Below are 19,517 nucleotides of genomic sequence, written 5' to 3' on the forward strand. Positions count from 1 at the left end.
CTTCGGGCCCTATATGGACAAAGCTGAACAACTGTTCAGGCAGTGCCCTCTGCCCTGTTCATGTGCTATCTCATTTAGGCCTCCTGACAATCCTAAGAGGTAGGTATTTATCAGCGCTCCCATTTTACAGAGCAGCAAACTGAGGCACAGAGGAAACAAGCAATGATTCTTTGGGTGGTATTTCCTCAAGTAGTAATTCTTCTTCACTGAATCTTATGGAGTAGTCTTGCGGATAATGGTGGGGTTGTGCAGGGCTTAGCGCACTCTTCTCTGTATCGCCATTTGTTGTTTGCCTGTCCCAGCAGAGCCCAGGGTGAAGAAGAGATCCTGGCGGGTCACCTGAGGCCTGTTTTACAACTGGCTCTCTGGAAAAACATTCAGAGAACAAATCCAGCTCTGTCTGTAGCATTTGCCGATATGGTGTAACTATCCGTGCCAAGGCCAGTTTCAAGGTATCAGTGTGAAGGCACAGAACGTGGGTATGGGAGGAGACGGGCACAGCTCACCGTCACACAGCGCTCATCCAGAGTTTCCACCTCACAGACGCACTAGATGGAAAGCACGTCAGGAGCAGGTTCACAAAGGTCGTGGGGTAATTTGGAAGTGATGAGTTTGAGGATTTATTACCTTTCTTTTAAAAAAATTTCTGAAGTTACACGTTCCTATGATTTAATTTTTACAAATGGCTGTGTTTAACAAATGGCTTGCGAATGGCCGGAGATTTAATGATCTCTCCTGAGTCGTGCCAGCCGGCTCCAGCGCCTGCTCCTCTCGAGGGTTTCCTGATCCTGTCTACTTAAAGCAAAGGATGGGGGCTCCCCATCGCAGCACGCTTCCTGTCTCTTTGGCCATCCTACAGAGGAACTGAGTCCTTCGCATAAGGCGGGGGTGGTGTGCGGCTGCCCTTGAAGCGCACATGCTTGACTCTGCTGGAGCAGGGTCTCCCTGGGGGCCCTGGAGCCACCTGGGGGGTTCCACCGTTTCCTGACCACGTGAGCGAGGCTTCTGTGCTTCTGTCTCCCACTCACTGAGCCCTGCTGCTCAGCTTGTCTTTCTGCGGCATCCACCTTGACTCTGGCCCCTTCTGCTCCTCCCTGCCTCCACTTTACGAATCCTGAACCAGACCTCTGGGCCCTGTGTGGGGTGTGAGTGCTGTCAGAGGAAGGAGGCATGTGTGTGATAGCCCACGTGCAGAAAGATTTTCAGAAACACCAGCGGTCTGGCGCTTGGTCTTGGATCCCCTTTAGGTGGGTCAAGGAGGCCCTTTCCTAGGCTGCTTGTTTCCGGAGAACCTCCCCACCTCCTCCTGGTGTGGTGGCCGGGGTCCCGGCATGTCCGCCTTCAGCAGAGGAGGTGGGCTTGGCCCCTGGCTCGGGGGGTGGCCTGAAGGAGCCGGGTACACCTGGGAAGGAGAGTTCCTCACCCTCCTGAGCCCAGGCACCTCCAGGGAGCCGTGGCTGCCAGCGGGGCAGCCACGGGCTGGAGGCCGCCCAGTCCCTGGGTGAGCAGCAGGCTCCCTCCCACAGCTAGCCCCAAGACCGAGTGCGTGGCCACAGACCGCGTGGCTGCCAGCGCCAGCCCGGGAGTCACATCGGCATGAGCTATGGAGGCAGGAATGTGACTGTGGGAAACCCAATGCCCCGGGCCTGGCCTGGGGAAGAGTGTCAGTGTGGAGTGGGGGTGAAGGTGGGCGGGTGGAAACCAGACCGTCAGCCGCCCCTGCAGCCTGGCTCTGCTCAGGGTTCCGTCCTAGTGAGAGCACGAGGAAGCCAGCCCTGCTTCTCCCGACGTTGCCCTGCCCTGGCCTAGCTCCTGTAGCCAAGTCTTCCCTGATCTTGGGGGCGGGGGGGGTCAGGCCTTCAGCGTGCTGCTGTTACCCCTGTTCAGCACCCTTCTTTTTTCTCCTCCTCCTGGAAGCCTTCCTGAACAGGGGGCCCACTCTGTTCCATTCCGTCCTACAAATGGCCCCTTCTGGGGGGTAAGTGAGCCTACATCCTGCTCTTTGTCGGGTGACATCTGACTCTGAGCGCCAGGAAAGTGTGAGGTGCTGTCTGATGCAGTTTCTTTCCCTTTTCCTGGGACCGTAGACCTGAGCGCTGTGCACATACCTTAGGGTGGGGATGCTGGTGACTCGTGTGATAAGTCTTCGCTGGATGCTACTAAGTGCCAGACGCTGGGCTGGGTGCCGGGGGATGAAGAAATGTGCGTGCCTCACTTACACACATGGACGGACGCATGCAGCAGAGATGTCTGGAGAATCTGGGCAGGGGCTGCTGACGAAGGCAGGGCAGTAGTCTAGGAAGTGTCCAGGCCTCTGAAGACTGAGCTGAGGAAAGAACTCAAGTTAGCTTGTCTGGAGGGCATTCCAGGTGGTGAGCACAGCCAGTGCCAAGGCCCTGTGGCAGGGGGATGGTGGTGGATTCCAGAGTTAAAGGGTTCAGAGGACCGGGATTAAGAGGGGGGAGGTATTGCTTAGCGTGAGACTGGTGAGATGGAAGAGTGAAACTGGCACCGCTGAATCTGATTATGTGCCAGGTACCTGTCCAGGGCCGCGGGTACATTTCATTTAATTTCCACCAGTGGCTCTCAGCTGAGGACAATTTATATCCCACACCTACCCCCAGGGGATATTTGACAGTGTCTGGAGATATTTTTGGTGATTACAGCAGAGAGCTGGGGGCAGCTATGGGCATCTAATATGTAGCTTCCAGGGATGCTGCTAAACATCCAATGCACAGGACGGCCCCCATAACAAAGAGTTATGCAGCCCCAAATGTCAGCAGTGCCAAGACTGGAAACCCCTGCATTTGCCTCAGTAGCCCATCGAGGTGAGTGTTTCCACGATGGCCACTTCACGGTGAGGAATCAGTTCCAGGAACTGGACTTTCCGGTGGCATCCCCAGCTGCCTCCTCTGACCCGCGTGGTGAGCTCCAGGCACCTTCCCCCCACCTTCCAGTGTGTGACATGCAGCTCGATGCCCAGGGGCTGACAGCCTGATGTTCTTGATGTCGAGCTTCAGGGTCTGTAAAGTGAGTGAGTTGCCCTGATGGTCTGCTCTGCGCACGGGCACTGCAGTGTCAGGGAGCTGCAGGGCGCTCTTCTGCCGCACGGTGGTTGCTTGTGTGTGCTGTAGTTCGCCTGCGTTGAGGACAGAACAGTGACAATCCCTGTTGTGAGGTGGTAAGGTGTTGGCAGGATTCTGAGGTGAGGATGGATGCCAAGGGTGGCAGCTTGGGTCATCTCTGCTGAACCTCCACTGGTCTTCGCTTCTCCTCTCTCCCGACACCATTGCTGTCTCAGGGTATCCATCCCTCAAATCAGTCTCCACCCAGAAATTTTCTTTAGCCCCAAATAATTCTCTCCAGAAAACGGGTGGTTATGAGATAGGAGATGGGGGCTCAAGCCTGGATTTTATTCCTTGATCAGTAAATGTTTGCTGAGGGCTTCTCCATGCTGGGTGTTGTAGCAGGCTCTGGGGACACAGCAGTGCCCTTGTGAAGCCTGGATTCTACAGCCTGGAGAGACAAGAAACAAAAATGTTCATATAGCAGGGTGGTGAGTGCTGTGAGGAAAAGGAGAGCTGAAGAAGAGAGTGGAGGGCTGTTTTGTGGGGTTGGGGTGTGTGGGCTGGGTGTGTGCTGGTGTGGCTGTGAGCATGGCTTTCGACATTTGGATGGGGTGGCCTCTCTGGGGAGCTGACATTTGATGTCTCCACAAGCAGCAGTACCTCTTTTTCAGCTGGAATGTGGGAAAGACCTGGCACAAAGCACGTGTTTAATAAACACAAGCGGAATGTCAGAGGGGAGGGCAGGCGGGCGGGAGATGCTTCCCAGAAGTTCCCAAACCAGCTTTTCATGAGGCTGCATGGTTTGCTTTGAGAGAAATTCCCTGAACGTGAGCTGTGCACGTCCACACGTGAAAGCCGAAAGTACTCTTCCAAGTGGAAAAAGCGTGACGTTGGATTACCTGTGTTAGTGCGCAGGTTGATCCCCTGACCTGGGCGGTGGGCTGGCCTTCATCGTCAGCTCTCCCCAGAAAGGTGTGTGCTCTTTCCTTCGTCCCTTCACCCTTCCTCCAGTTACCCCTGAGCGCCACTGTGGGTGAGGGTCCTGCTGGGTACACGGTGGGAACTGCCCAGAGCTCTCTGTGAGAGGAGCAGAGAAGGAAAATAGAGCTTTACAATGGAAGGTGGTATATGTAGTAAGGGTTCTGTGGGAGCCCCTGGGAGCATCTGGGAGGCGCCCAACTCCCAGCAAGGTGACCTTGGAGGTGAGACTGGACATCTGAGGAGACAGGCAGGGAAAGAGTAGAGCAGAGGAATCACTGTGCAAGAGGCCTGGGGTGGGAAGGGGGCCCTGGGGGTGGTTTGCGCGTGGAGGCAGCAGGGCTCTGGGCCTTTGGGAGTGAGTGTCCTGACCGCGGCAGACTCAGTGCAAGAGGCTGCAGCCAGACTGGGAGGAGGGCTGGCCCCTACTCTGCTCCCAGGGTCTGAAGGGGACGCGTGAAGAGCCCAGGTGCCCCAGGTGGGTCATGGGGCTGGAGGACGTAAAGACACTGGCTGCTGTGTGGGTAGAATTGTGCCCAGTGTGAAAATCAGGCTGACTTCAGGACTGGAGCTCCTCGGGGGCCGCTGAGCTTAGCAGGGGCCCCTCAGCCCGGCTCAAGGTGTGTCTGTCGCCCTGGTTCTCCCAGCTTCTTCCCACCCTTGGCAGCAGGTGGGGGTGGACAGAGGCCCTGTGGACCGGGGTGGACAGCCGCGGGCCCCTTCTGGAGGCTGGGCGGGTGGCGGCGCCTCGGCAGCGAGAGGGCCATATCTGGAGAAGCGCGGTTCTGCCTCTGAAGGGTGTCACCGTTGGTGCCAGGGCTGCCGTGGGCCAGGACTGAGCTGCTTCTGAGGCACCTGGCCTGGCCTTCGTGGAAGCCCCAGGGAGGAGGATGCTTTCTTTCATCATAGGCAGGCAGCTGTGCCTTTGGACGGAGACCCAGAAAGTGCTGCCAAAGCCCCAGGCACAGGCCATTCAGTGGGGCATGGTGGCCCTTGCAGGCCCCCGGGGGAGAGGACTCATGGGGCCTGTGGCTGCCAGAGGTGGCTTCCCTCCTGACACTCCCCTCAGCGCCCTGCTTGTGAGTGGAGTGCGTATGTGTGTGTGGCTGGCTGAGATGAGGGGCTACAGAATCCCTCCAGACCTCCCCCCGCCACCACCCCAAGGGGTATGAGCTGCTGGGGGCACTGAGCCCTGTGGCACCTGGGGGCTGGTCACACCCTGTTCCTAGCTTCCTGGCCTGCTCTCCTGGGTGTCCCTGCACCTGATGGGCCTCGAGTCGGGTCCCACCTGTGGCCTTTTAGACCCTGTTACCAGACCCATTAGCTGTTGGACTTGGCAAGGGTGGCGGGGCCGGGCTCACGCCTGTCAAGAGCGAGGACTGTGAGTGTGGTGGCTTTGGGGTTCTCACGTGTGTGCTGTGTGACACCCCTCCCTGCTCTCCTGTGTGTGTGTGCATGTGTGTGCATGTGTGTGTGTGTGTCTGTGTGTATAGAGAGAGACTGCTTGACTCACTGATTTTGATTTCTGCCCAGGACGATGGCTTTGTGCTGAAATGCCCACTTTTCCCACTCCTGGAATAATTTTGACCAAATACAGGATATATGAATACCACCCCTGAGCACAATTACTGACTTCATAGTTTATGACCTCTCCCCTCACCCCACCCCACGCTTCATTTCTCTCATAAGATCATTAATAGCAAATATTTATTGATTTATTACGTGCCAAGTTGTGTGCCAACACAGCATATAATTCATCTTCTTAACAATCAAGCAGCCCCATGAGACAGACACTGCAGAACTCTCCCACGCTTACAGATACCTGGGGCTTCCCTGGTGGCTTAGATGGTAAAGAATCTGGCTGTAGTGTAGGAGACCCAGGTTTGATCCCTGGGTTGAGTTAGGAAGATCCCCTGGAGAAGGAAATGGCAACCCACTCCAGTATTCTTGCCTGGAGAATTCCATGGACAGAGGAGCCGGGTGGGCTACAGTCCATGGGGTCACAAAGGGTAGGACATGATTGAAGGGGACAGGTATCCAGGGAGGCTTCTTGGACCAGGGGCCTGAAGCTAGGCCCTGAGGGTGGGCATGTTTGGAGAGGAGGAGCACGTCAGTGGCCGTGCTTCTTGTATTGGGAGGTGGGGGTGGGGGTGGGGGTGTAGCTGCAGGGCCTGAGGAGAGGTCGAGATTCCTGGGAGCTGGCTGCTGCTAGGTAGAGGGCAGTGTGGCCCAGCAGAAAGGCCTTGGGGAGTGGCTACTCTGGGTGGGCCTGGGTGGGTTGAAAAGGCCATGGGAAGGGAGGCTGGGTTTTCTTTCAAGGGTGGGCGTGCTTGGGTGTTGGGAAGAGGGGCTGGGGCGGATGACAGTGTGGGGAGAGGGGAAGGGCCATGCAGAGGGAGCGGGTGGCAGAGGAAGGCTGCCCAGCTCTCCCTGGCCCTTCTGCTGGGCTCCTGCCATGAGAGGCTGGTGGAACTGGTGTCCTAGAAGGCCAGGTCTGGAAGGGCGGGTTGCCGTGTGATGGGCACGTTTCCTGTTTTTTTCCGGGGGCCTTGACTCCTGCTGGGGCTCATCCTCGAGGAGGGGCTGCCATGTGGCAGAGGCAGTGGTGGAGGGATGCAGGGCACCGGGCCGTGTGGTCCAGGGAAGGCGATTTATGGCCCCGTGGTCACCGAGGACAGGGGCGGGGACTGGGCATCTAGCTTGATGCAGAGCTTCTGAGCCTGAGTGTAGATGCCCCCACCCCCCACCATGCCCTTGTCCCCAGGCTCGGCTCCTCTGACCCTCAGCCCAGTGGGAGCTGGTAAGAGATGAGAAGACACAGCACAGCTTCTCTGCAGAGCTGGGGACCCAGCTGCGTGTCTGTGTGTCCCCACACCAGCCCTGTGTCCAGTCAGGGGAGGACAGATGCTGTTTGAGGCCCTCCAGACTTGGGCTCCCCATAACCCCTCACCCTGGGCAGACCCCCGATGGATTCCACCCCACTCCCACCCCCACCCCGGAGAGCCCCTGAGTCCTTCCTCCTATCAAACTCTAACCTCTTAGGCTGGAACAACTCAAAACCCCCTTCTGGCCTGTCTAGTCTCCGCTAGAAAGGGAGAGACTTTTCCCTGTGGACTCGACAGTGGGATCTGGAGTGAAATTAGCGCTTTAGAGCCTTGTCTAAAGGACCCCGGAGACCTGACTATCTGAGCCGGTCTCCCCACCACCCCCAGCCTCTGGGGTCAGAATCTGCTGTGACCAGCTCTGTGTCCCCAGGGTGGCGTGGTGGATGACAGGAGTGAAGATTCCGTGTCCGTCTCCACCTTGAGTTTTGGTGTGAACAGACCCACGATTTCCTGCATCTTTGACTGTAAGTGATGCTTGGAGGCATCTGCGGGGGTGGCACGGATGGGTCCCTCTCACGCCCCTGGTTGTGTGGGTTACGTGGTCAGGTGTATGTGCAGGGGCTGCGAAGCGCTGCGTCTGTGTTGCTGGGTCAGTGTCGTGTGCGTGTCCATGTGTGGTGTATGTGTCAACGCTGAGCCTGAAGTCCAGCGTTCAAGGCGCGGTGCATTCTGGCCGTCCCTGTGGTTCATTTGACCCCTTCCCCCTTCCCTGCCCCTCCCCAGTGCTCACCAGGGCCCAGGACGCATTGTTCTGCGGCTCCGCCTTTGGGCTGTGGTCTGCTCTCCTGATCCTGAGAGCCTAGCACGCGTAGTCTATCGTCCAGCCCCCCTGTCCACTGCTTTCCTAGAGACACGTTCCATCCTCCAGCCCCAGATCCTGTCACCCGCAGCCCCTCACTCGGCGTCTGTTTCTTCTCTGGTGCAGATGGGAACCGCTACCATCTACGCTGCTACATGTACCAGGCCCGGGATCTGCCTGCAATGGACAAGGACTCTTTTTCCGGTAGGTGGGGGGAGTGGGGAGAGCCAGGGGCCAGGAACTGAGAGCTGGGAACAGAGTCGTAGGGCCTTCGGCCCACAGGGAACGTGGCCTGGGCTTCCCCTGATCGAGGGTGGGCGCTGTGTCTGTTCGGTTTGTGGAGTTAGGGGCTGCTGTAAGCCCACTGTGTCTCTGGGTTGCAGGGGCCTCCTTGATCCCTCTGTGGGGTTTGGCTGTACTGACTGTCGCCCCCTGAGAGCCCCTCTGGCCTTGGCCCTGGGACACCCCTCTTTCCTGGTCTCCTGCAGCTTTCTGCTCTACCTGTTCCTGCTAACCACTTCACTGCCCCCTGAGCCTGATGCCCCCGAGAAGTTCCGTGTGTTCTCTTCTTTGGACACTAGGGTCCCCCTACCAACCCAGGAACTGCTCATGTCAGGGAAACTTCCAGGTCTTCAGTTTCTAGAAGCCCCTTATACCCAGCTGTATTTTCAGTGTCTCCTCTGGAAGACTCAGTCACCGCAATTCATCTGGTTCCAAACGAACTCCTTGGGCCCCCTTCCCCCAGATCCAGGCCCCCCTTTACTTCCTCCCTTGGTCCTGGCATCGCTTCGATGTGCCTGTACTGCCCATCAGGCTGGAAACAAGCAGGTGCCCAGCTCTGTTGATTCTGGCTCCCGAGTCTCGGAGACTGTTCCCTCCTGTCCAGCACTGTGGCTGCTGTCGCGCACTGGCCATGCCCTTTTATCTGAGCACGCTGGTCATTTCCTGGCCTCCCTGTGACTTTCCACACCACGCCAGACAGATCTGGTCCTGTCACTCCCCTGATTTCAAACAGATCCTAACATACAAATGGGCTTCTTCCCTGGTGGCTCAGATGGTAAAGAATCTGCCTGCAATGTGGGAGACCTGGGTGCGATCCCCGAGTCAGAAAGATCCCCTGATGGAGGGCATGGCAACCCGCTCCAGGCAAGAATTTGCCTGGAGAATTCCATGGACAGGGGAGCCTGGTAGGCTACAGTCCATGGGGTCACAAAGAGTCAGACACAACTTAGTGACTAACATTTTCACTTTCACAACACATAAATCCAGAACTCTTTAGCCTAGTGGACGACTCCTTTGTGATCTGACCCTGTGGACCTCGCCAGTTTCATCTTTTCCTAGGTCTGTCTCCCCTAGGCTCTGGCTGCGCCGACTCTTGTCAAAGTTGTCTGGCTCTTCCACGTTTCTGGCCATTGTGTCAGTGCCTGGAACACAGTCCCTCCCTATTCTTGGTCCAGTGAACTCCCACTCATCTTTCAAGACCCAGCCCACATGCCCTCTGACCCTTCCCCAAGCCGAGCTGGTTGTCCCCCCGTCAGTACTTGGTTAGGACCTTGCCAGCGCCTCTCCCAGAGCCCTTGCCCCCTGCACAGATCAGTTGCCATGTGTCTCTGCCACATTCTTCCCTCCATGACCCTGAGCTCCTCAAGGAAGAGACCTTGACTTACCTTGAACCTGTAGCGCTAAAGAACTAACACTGACTGCTTACTCTGAACCCAGGCACTTTACTGGTGTTATTTCATATAACCCTTACAACTCTTCTATGAAGTAGGCATTTAACATCCCCATTTTACCAACCAGGAACTTGAGACTTGGGTAGGTTAACTAAATTGCTTGAGCTGAAATAGCTGACAAGTGATGTGCCCCGCTTCCAAACGCTTGGTGCTTAGTTGGGTGAACTGAGCTCCTCTGGGAGAGTGGCCTTCTGTTCATAGACTGGCACTCAGCTCACAGCCACCCATCCATGCCCCTTTCCAGGTCTTGCTCCTCCCCAGCCTGGGGAGCGACCCTAGTTCCTCCCCGGCAGCGGTACCTCCTCACCTTCCTCTCCTCTCAGTGGCCTTTTCTCTAGCTCCGTGCAGCTGGACGTGGGGTGGATGGAGCCATTTCTCTTCTGTGCTTTGGGTTCGGGGTGCTGAGAGAGTGTGCAAGCGCAGTGCAGGGGCGTTGGCAGGTGGGAGGCCGATCTCTGCCACTGCGGTTTCCTGGGAACCGCGGCCAGGATGCTTTCTGACACTCAGCACCTACCCTGAGGAAAAGAGAAGTGGCCTAATTCCGTCTTGCTTCCTCTTCCTTCAGGGGAGAGTGTGAGAGGTGGGGGTGCAGGTGTGGGAGGAGTGAAGTGGGGTGCAGGTGGAGGACCCCTTCTCCGTGGGCCATACTGTGGCAGACGTGTAGGAGGGGAGCTCCCCTGGGGGACCTGCACCTCTGGGGACCGCAGGCAGGGTCAGCCTGGTACCGCCCGCAGGAGACGTCACACTTTCCATCCTAGCTCCACCCCCGCCCCCAAATAAACATCCCTTGAGCTTTGAGGGCACTGCCCAGGGCTTCCTCGGAGGCCACTGCTTCTGAATGAAAGGCCTGATTGAGCAGCTGCTGGAAAGGAAAACAGCAGCCAACACGGGTGAACCTATAAAACCCAGAGTGTTTATTTTCACTCCCAAACCCTAAACCAAAGCAGTTTCTCCCCTGGAACTGACCCTGGGGTGGCTGGCGGCTGGAGGCTGTGCACGGCCACCGGCTGGCATTTCTCAGAGGAAACTCCTGTGTGGATCAGGCATGTCTGGGGCTGGGGGAGGGTCCAGTGCGGCAGAGTGTGTCACTGGTCCCACCTTCCAGCCGGTCTGCTGGTGTCTGAGGTCGTGAGGGCCCTCCTTGGGAAGCCCTCCGGCTTTTCTCCCGGTGCGGGCTCCCGTGGCTCTGGGCTGTGACCTCTGCTTGTCCCTTGTGGTGTGGCCTTGGGACTGCCCCAAGGTTGGTGCTGTGTTTGTTTCCTTCTCCTTGGCCAAAGGTGTGGGGGACATACAGGAATTGCCCAGGAAACACTTGAGTGACACTGAACTCAGGTGGGGAGGGAGCTTGTGGCGATATTGCCGTGCAGGGAGGCTGAGGATTTTGCCTCAGTGGGATTTGCCTGGAGGGCCGGCACATATCCTCTGGACCCCTGGAAGGGTGTGTGTGGCCTGTGTTTGTGTGGTTATGAGTGTGTGTGGCCAAGGTAGTGATTAGGTATAAAAAATGTGAACTGATGCTTACTTCAAATGACTTACATTGGGATAGGGTTGCCACTGCTGGGTGAGCATCTGGACTTAAACTGGATCTATTTAGAATGGAGAAGATAGGACTCCAGACCTAGAAACCACACGTCCTTAATGCCATGCGTCATGGGCAGCAGTGTGGCTCTAACCAGTGCTCAGAGCTGAGTTGCTCATCACTGTGGACGGATATTTCTCAAAGAGGCCTGGGGAGGACACCGTTTCCTTTGCCCACTTATACTCCAGGGAGTTCTTCTCTGCTTTCTCCCCAAGCCTGGAACCACCCGTGTGGTTTGAGGGAGCCACAAGCTCTGCTTCCAGAGCTGCCACCACGATGGAGGACCCCTGGGCAGCTCATAGTCCAGGGCACCACCCTTGGATTCAGGCCCCAGAAATTCCTCCTTGCAAGTGTCGTGGGTCAGTGGGCTCAGGGGCCGGGCTTGGTTAGTGAAGAAAATGAGAGGCTTGTGGATCAAATGCCAAGTTATTAATTTATGGGGGTGGGGTGTCTGCCAACAAAGTAGAGAGTCCAGTGCTCTCTTTGCTGGCCTCATGGTTCCTGGGAGGTCACATGCTAGTTGGGTGGTCCTGAGGGGTGTTGATGCCAGGCCAGGCCACAGTGAGGTCTGCTGAACGACGGCTGCCCCCTGGCTCAGGTCACCTCTGTGGGCCCCCTAGGTCCAGACTCTGTCCTGAGTGGGGCTGAGGAGTCCTTGCTTGTGGGCTTCCTCTGTCTGGACTCCAGTCACAGCCCACCCCCCTCTTCTGAAGCACAGCTTTCTGTTAAGTTTGGCTCTGGCTGGGGGAATTCTCCCGATGAGCTTAAGAAGCTATTTTCCAAGGTGCACTGGAGGCTTGTGAAACGCTCCACTTAAAAAGGGTTCCTGAGTGAGAGAGGCTGGGAAACACTGCACGCTTAGCCATTTACAGTGCACAGTGGCACCGAAGGCTCTGGGGTGGCTGCAGGAAAGGAGCCCGTGCAACTTGTTCAAGCTTCCTTCGTTCCCCCGAGAACTCGCCTTGCTTAGAGCATATTTTGGGAAGCGGTGATCGACAGGATCCAATCCAGCTAGCTCGGTGTGAATCTGGCACCGTCTGTGGTCTGCCTGCCTGCCTTCTCCTTCGTCCTCTGTTCCTGCCGCCCGGGGAGCTCCCTTCCTTGCTGCAGACAGGCTTGCCCATGCTGTCCTGGGTGCCTGGATGCCCCCTTCTCCTTGGTCTGTCTTCGTTACCTCCTTATTCTTGACACTTGGGAAGGCCTCCTTTGGAAGTATTGACTTGAGGCCACCGGGCTCCACAGCCTACTGCAACCCCTAGTGCCTTGAACACTTTGCTAGGAAGCTGCACATCACTTGGGTTATAATTGATGTTTAATTACCATTTCTAAGCAGCAGTCATGATCTTAAGAGTCTGGAGCATGTCTCATGCGCCTTCATATTCAAAGCACTGTGCTTATCTACCATGTGCTGGTCAGTCAATAACTGTGTATTGAACGAGTGATGGATTGCAAATAATGCTGGAGTGAACATCTTGGTTCATATATTAGCTTTTTGGTTAATTTGGATGATTCCCAGGAATATGGGAAACGGGGTGTAAACAGTTTTATGTTGTTCAGGGCATACGGCCCAATTGCTTTCCTAAAGGGTTGTTGAATTGCTTCCAGCAATAAAGGAGAATACCTATTTCATCAGCTATTCGCCAACACTGGGTTTTATAAATCTAAACAAAATTTTCTTAATTTTATATGAAAAAATACTGCTGTATTGTAGTTTTTCTTTGCATTGCCTTGCTTACTAGCAATCTACTCCACCCTGTCTTAAGGGGCCTTTTACCCTGATCATGACAGGAAGAAGGAGCACTGACTTGGAGTCAGGGAGTCTGGTCCCAGGCATGTGTGAGCAGGCACTGGAGACTTAGTCTTTCTGAGGCAAAGCCCCTTTTTCTGACAAGGGGTACAACGCCTCCTGTCCTGTCCCTCACCCTGGTGGTCTGAGCTGTTGGAGGGAGTGTATTGTGACTGGAGAAGGGTCCTCCTCGGAGCTCCAGGAATGTCGCAGAGATTGGGGCACAGGGCTGCAGGTCCAGCAGTCAGCTGTCTGGGGCCTCCCACGGTGTTGAATTCCTGTAGAACCCTTGTGTGTTCTTGGCTGGAGCTCCCTGGACAGCCTGTGGTCCTCCAGAGCTCCAATCCAGCTTCCGCCTCAGGGGGATCTCCGTGCGGCTTGGCAGGTGAGGCTGGAGGTTGATGCTAGCCCTTACCTACCAGCGTGGCCCTGGGAAGAGCCGGCCTCTCCCCTGCCCTCCCCCTCCTGAGACCTGCCTCTCCCTCCTCCTGGCTTTCCTGGAAGAGGCTTGTGTCTGTGCGTCTGTCTGGCTTCCCTGCATCTGACCACCTTGCTTCAGCAACACCCCAGCCCCCCTTGTTTCTCTTTTGTCGAGGGGCTGGGCCTTGTGTGGGGAGAGGCCAGGGCCCGGCACACAGTAGCCCAGTGTCTGAGGCCCCAGGCCTCCAGGCCCGCTCCTTACAATGCCTTTGTTGTGTGTTTTTTCCTCCCCTGGGCGGGCGGGGCGCGCGTGTGGGTCTGGGTGATTTTTGTTTGAAAGCCGCCCCCTCCCTTCCCCCGTGCTGAGCTCATTGCCTGCGCTGATGGGGCTGCTGGAAGGAGTCGCCTGCTCGGGGGCCAGCGTGGGGGGTGCTGCCAACACCAATAGAGCGTGCCGGCCGCCACAATGTGCAATTGTGATCTCTGTGTAAACGCGTTCGGTCTGGGGCCCCCGTGCTTATAAAAATAAAGCATTGGGAAGCACAGGGGGTGGGAACAAAAGGGGCTTTTTCGCTGGCTCTCTAATATGGTTTTATTTATCGGAACGCACCCTCTTTCCTTTACTGGAACCGGGGAGAGGTTCTCTGCCGAGCTTGGAGCTGATGGTATCACAGCCAGACGGTTTCATTAAACGCACAGACGCCGCTGGGCCCTGCCAGGGGCAGGAAGGGAATGGCTCGGGCAGCCCTGCCAGGCTGGTGCATGGGAAGGGAGCCCCGTGCCAGGGAGGCCTCCACCAGGTGGAGGTGGTGAGAGGTGGACACGTCTCTCCTGCCCCTTCTTCTGCCAGCGTCCTCCCAATGCCCTCTTCTACTGCCAGAGTCAGGTTCAAAGCTGATTTCCTACAGGAAGCCCTCCAGGATTCCTGTAGGAATTCCTCCACCCCACTGTGCTTTTGTGCCTGAAGGCTGCAAACTGGTCTTAGCCTGGTGGCTGCCTCCCATTAGCCAAACCCAGTGTTGTTTGGCCAGTGAGTGCCCATAGCCTCCGCCTCCTAACTCAGATCCCCCTGTCACCCTTCAAACTAGCCCCTTGGGCAATAGCCACAATCCTGTACCCTGTCCCTTGATGGGAGTCCTCCCATGCTCACGCCAACTTTTCCACCTCCTCGATGGTCACTGTCCGCCGCCTCCTGTGCAGTGGCTGTGGACTGCCACCTGGTCTCTTTATAGACAGGGATCCTGGCTTGCCCCTCCCCATCTCAGCCCCAGAACCAGCTGGACATCCGGGCACTAGATGTCTGGTGTTGAGGCCATCTGAGGTCACACTGGGGCCGTCCTGTGGGGTGCAAGGTGCTGCGGGGTGGAGAAGGTGCCAAGTGTAGAGGATATGTGGCAGGGCATTTGGGTTCTGCCCTGCCAGGCATTGAGCATCCATCCTCCTGCACCCTCAGACTTCTCTGTCCACGTGGCCTCAGCATCTGGCACTTTGAGTCTTACAGAATGGCAGCACACTGGACCTTGGCCCCTGATGAGAGAAGCTGGGAGAGCCCCTCCTCCCAGCCTTTCGCTCCTGTCCCAGGTTGTATGCACTCAGTCCCATGGCCCTTTGCTGCCTTGGTTCCCACGTGTAGCCCTGAAAGGCAACATCAGCACCGCCTGGGAACTTGTTAGGAATGTCAGTTCTCAGGCCCCACCCCAGACCTGATGAAGGAGTCTCTGAGGGTGGGGCTGGCCTTCCAGGTGATATCTCTGCATCCTCACATTGGAGAACCACTGCCCTAGAAATTTCTCTAGTGACACCTTGGGACCAGGCAGAGGGATGACTCTTGGTGGGTCCCAGGCCAGCATGACTGGAGATGGCAGGTTAGAAAGGAGTTTGGAGGGGGCAGGGAGCTGCTGGGATCTTGAGGTTCTCCTCACTGTCCCCCCAGCTCTTAACAGCCCTCGAATCCCTTTGTTTCTCTTTAACTCCCCCACCCGTCTATGCTACCACCCCCTCTGCCTGAACCCTGGCAGCAGTGTCATGACTGGTCTCCCTGCACCCACTTGCGCCCCTTCCAGTCTGTTCTCCCGTGACAGCCAGCAGAAGCTTGCGGAAATGCAGACCTGGGCATGCCAGTCTACCGGCACCTCCCTCTGCACTCCACTCTGCCTCTATTGATAAAGCTAGATTCCTCTCTTACACTCCACTGTACCTCATTGCTATTCTTCAAAGCATGATCAAAATGGCAATTTTATTTTATTTTATTTTTTTTTGTATTGCTCCAGATGTGTTCTCAGTCTTTATCACCTAGCCCCGAGCTTGGCCTGCAGAAGGCACCCAGTAAAAGCTTGCAGGATGAATGTCGATAATTCCAAACCATCTTGAAGATACGTGTGTGTGCATGCTAAGTTGCTTCAGTCGTGTCCCACTCTTTGTGACTCTATGAACTGTAGCCTGCCGGGCTCCTCTGTTCATGGGATTCTCCAGGCAGGAATACTGAAGTGGGTTGCCATGCCCTCCTCCAGGGGATCTTCCTCACCCAGGGATTGACTGCATCTTGTATGTCTCCTGCATTAGCAGACGATTCTTTACCACCAGCGCCACCTGGGAAACCCTGGATGGATGAATGAATGAGTAAATGAATGCACCGTCCAGGCTCTCACCTCCTTCAGCTAGACTTTTGCCCCCAGCAACCAGTCCAGAAAGGAGCCCAGAGGGGGAGCTCTCTAGATCTCTGGGCCTGTTCTCCTGGACCTTGGCCCCATCTCCCTGCGGTTGTCACCAGCTTGGCTCACAGAAGCCGGGGGTGGGGGGAGAGCCCCCCTGGGACATGTCTCCAGCCTGGACATTGCTGCTGCAGGGCGGCAGCCACAGCCCTGCTTCAGCTTTGTGGCCACATGACTCCTGAGCGGGCGACTCTCACGGTCTCTGCTGTGTCCTGTCTCCCTTCCCTGTGCCCGGCCCACACAGATCCCTATGCAGTCGTCTCCTTCCTGCACCAGAGCCAGAAGACGGTGGTGGCTAAGAACACCCTGAACCCCACCTGGGACCAGACGCTCATCTTCTATGAGATCGAGATCTTTGGCGAGCCGAGCAGCATTGCTGAGCAGCCGCCCAGCATCGTGGTGGAGCTGTATGACCACGACACCTACGTGAGTCTGCCCGCCTCCCTCGCCCAGCCCTCACTGGCCACCCTCTCCAGGGCCCAGCACCCAGGGGGAGATGCTGCTGGGAGGGATGGGTGCCCCGCCAGATGGGCGCTTCCCGAGGCTGGGGCTGGTGGCCTCTCCCCGACCCCACAGGCTGCAGAGTGGTGAAAATTTCAGAGTAATTACACGTGAATCGCTGGCAAGTGTGCTGGGCCCATGAGAGAGAAAAGGGACAGATCTGGCCAGGGTGCTTTGCTGTGGGTTGGGAGCCTGGGTTTTCTCTGTCTCTAGCTTGCTTATAAGATCCCAGTTGGGTTTCCCCTCCTTACTGGAGAGCTGCATTGACTCTGTACATTGTACTGGGCTGAGTGGCCCCTCATGTGGGGTTCCCAGTCCAGATGAGAGCCGGGGCTCAGGGACCGCAGGCAGGGGCTCCTCCTAAGGGCAGGGGCTCAGGGACCGCAGACAGGGGCTCCTCCTGAGAGCCGGGGCTCAGGGGCCGCAGGCGGGGGCTCCTCCAGGGAGCGGGGGCTCAGGGGCCACAGGGAAGGGGCTCCTCCTGAGAGCCGGGGCTCAGGGACCGTAGGCGGGGGCTCCTCCAGGGAGCGGGGGCTCAGGGGCCACAGGGAAGGGGCTCCTCCTGAGAGCTGGGGCTCAGGGACCACAGGCGGGGGCTCCTCCAGGGAGCGGGGGCTCAGGGACCACAGGCAGGGGCTCCTCCTGAGGGCAGGGGCTCAGGGACTGCAGACAGGGGCTCCTCCTGAGAGCCGGGGCTCAGGGCCCACAGTCAGGGGCTCCTCCTGAGAGCCGGGGCTTGGGGGCTACAGGCAGGGGCTCCTCCTGAGAGCAGGGGCTCAGGGACCGCAGGCAGGGGCTCCTCCTGAGAGCCGGGGCTCAGGGGCCACAGGCGGGGGCTCCTCCTGAGAGCAGGGGCTCAGGGGCTATAGGCGGGGGCTCCTCCTAAGGGCAGGGGCTCCTCCTAAGACTCACGGCCCAGGGATTGCAGGCAGGGGCTCCTCCTGAGAGCCGGGGCTCAGGGACCACAGGCGGGGGCTCCTCCTGAGAGCCGGGGCTCAGGGACCACAGGGGGGGCTCCTCCAGGGAGCCGGGGCTTGGGGGCCGCAGGCGGGGGCTCCTCCTCAGAGCAGGGGCTCAGGGGCCACAGCGGGGGCTCCTCCAGGGAGCCGGGGCTTGGGGGCCACAGGCGGGGGCTCCTCCTGAGAGCCAGCTTGTGACACAAGCTGGGTCCTTTCTGGGCACGGAGCAGGGGCTGATGCTCTCCCACAGAACCTGCTGCGCTGCTGGGAAGGCTCTGTAGGCGTGCTGCCCAGATGAGGGCCACTTACAGTGTGTGCTGCTGAGCAGTTGAAATGTGCCTAGTCCAACTGAGAAGACGTATTTTCCTTGTTTTTCAGTTTAATCCACTAAACGTAAATTTAACTGCTGGATGCTGGTGGCTCCTGTATTGGACAGGAAAAGTTCAGGAGGGAGAGAGTGGTGGGCTGGAATGTGACAGGCTCTGGGGAATGTGAGATTGAGGTGTTGGGATGAGGCAGGGGGTATTCTCACAGTACGAGGGAGGGCCAGGGCGGGGAAGGAAGAGCAAGGAGTAGAGGTCAGGGGATTGGAGGTGTAGCGGAGTCAGGGAAACATTTTATAAAGGAGGGGTGGGATGCTACTGGGAGAGAGAGACACGAGGTGGCCAAGAGGCCCTGCCCGGGTTGTGGGTAGCAGTGGAAGAAAGGGAAGGGGGCCAAGTTTCAAAGATTTGTCCAGAAAGAGTTACCATGACTGGGTAGGATGGTGTGATGACTGGAGGGTGGCTGAAGTGGATGCCAGTGAGGGCACCCCCACCAGGTGACAGTGGGCAGTGCAGGCCTGGACTGGGGAGGCTGGCCTGCTGGCTCTGCCCTTGGAAGAAAAAGCTGGCTCCATGGGGGCTGAGCCGCTGGAGGAAGGGTCTTTTGGGGAAGAGCTCAGGGCCTGGAACCTTGGGGGCAGGAATGAGTGGGAGGCGGCAGGACTGCAGGGTTCTTGGCCGGGGGATGTCACAGAAGTAGGTGCAAGTGCTGGCATGGGGTGGGCGGGAGGCCACCGGACTTGGTCTCGCTCTTCCCATAGCACCTCACCTCCACTTCCACCAATGTCACGCAAATGTCACTCTCTCCCCTTCAGGCCAGTGCCTGCGAGGGACCCCAGTGGTAGAGCACCATGGCCTCTCCTGGGTGGGTGGGCCCCGGGGTCCTGCTTATTGATAACATAGTCAGATGAAGCTGTACCTGTTGGCAAATATCCGTCGCCCTGAGCTCCTGCAGTCCTGGCTGCCCGGGCTCTGCAAGGATGCCCCTCCTCCAGCCTCTCCATGACCCAGTGACTAAAGGGCAACACTGAGCCCAGGGGAGCCTCCGGGACCCTCCCCACCACTGTGGCTGGTGCCCACTCTGAGGGTCTGTGCTGGATTCTCCCTCACTGAGGGGGCCATCTAGCTGGTGACCACTCCAGATGGCTCTGGACAATGTCCCCAGCAGTGAGGTGACCACAGGTAGGGATGCCTCCCAGCCCTGGCCGGGGTTTTTCTGGATGAGTGCCCTTGGGCAAGCCACCAGGGCTTGTGACAGCTGCAGCACCATCTGGCTGAGACCCAGGTGCTGTCTGTGGCCCCTGTCCTGGGGAAGCTAACCGTAAGGCTGGAGTTCACAGGTCAGCAAGGTCCCAGGGGTCCACATCAAAGGGTTGAACTTGGGCAGGGCTGTGGGTGATGGCTGAGAAGAGCAGAGTGCAGCAGGGTAGGGGAATGGCCAGCGTAAAGGCTGGGGTGAGGCCAGCTGAGGGCAACAGCTAGGGTGGAAGACGTGTGGGAAGGGATGAGACGGGGGCGCGAGTGGGCTCCAGCGAGCGGCCCTTCCACGCCAGGAGGGCTTCACACCTCAGCCTCTAGGCACTGCGGGTCATGGAAGGCACAGAGCAAAGGAATGAAAAGATGCAAACTTCATTTTAACAAGATGCATTTAATTTGATGAGCATGATCACAGTCTCCCCATGTGGAAACTGGAAGAGAGGGGGTCTGAAGGTGAAATGAATAGGAGAGACAAAAGTCCTGGGAAATGTCAAGCACTTGTATTGCTGAGGACATTC

At 57.5% G+C, this 19,517-nt stretch overlaps 1 protein-coding gene across 31 annotated transcripts in view; it reads left to right on the forward strand.

Annotated features, from left to right (window-relative positions):
• The window catches only part of DYSF (dysferlin), a 227,982-nt gene that overhangs the window by 126,304 nt on the left and 82,161 nt on the right, over window positions 1–19,517 (forward strand). For all 31 annotated transcript variants that reach the window (XM_069583650.1, XM_069583666.1, XM_069583664.1 and 28 more), the window contains 3 exons: window positions 7,302–7,395; window positions 7,857–7,934; window positions 16,204–16,385. In XM_069583650.1, the coding sequence (XP_069439751.1) occupies window positions 7,302–7,395; window positions 7,857–7,934; window positions 16,204–16,385 (354 nt within the window). The remainder of the gene's footprint in view (window positions 1–7,301; window positions 7,396–7,856; window positions 7,935–16,203; window positions 16,386–19,517) is intronic.

This window comes from Ovis canadensis, chromosome 3 (assembly GCF_042477335.2).
Source record: "Ovis canadensis isolate MfBH-ARS-UI-01 breed Bighorn chromosome 3, ARS-UI_OviCan_v2, whole genome shotgun sequence".
Classification (NCBI taxonomy): Eukaryota; Metazoa; Chordata; class Mammalia; order Artiodactyla; family Bovidae; genus Ovis; species Ovis canadensis.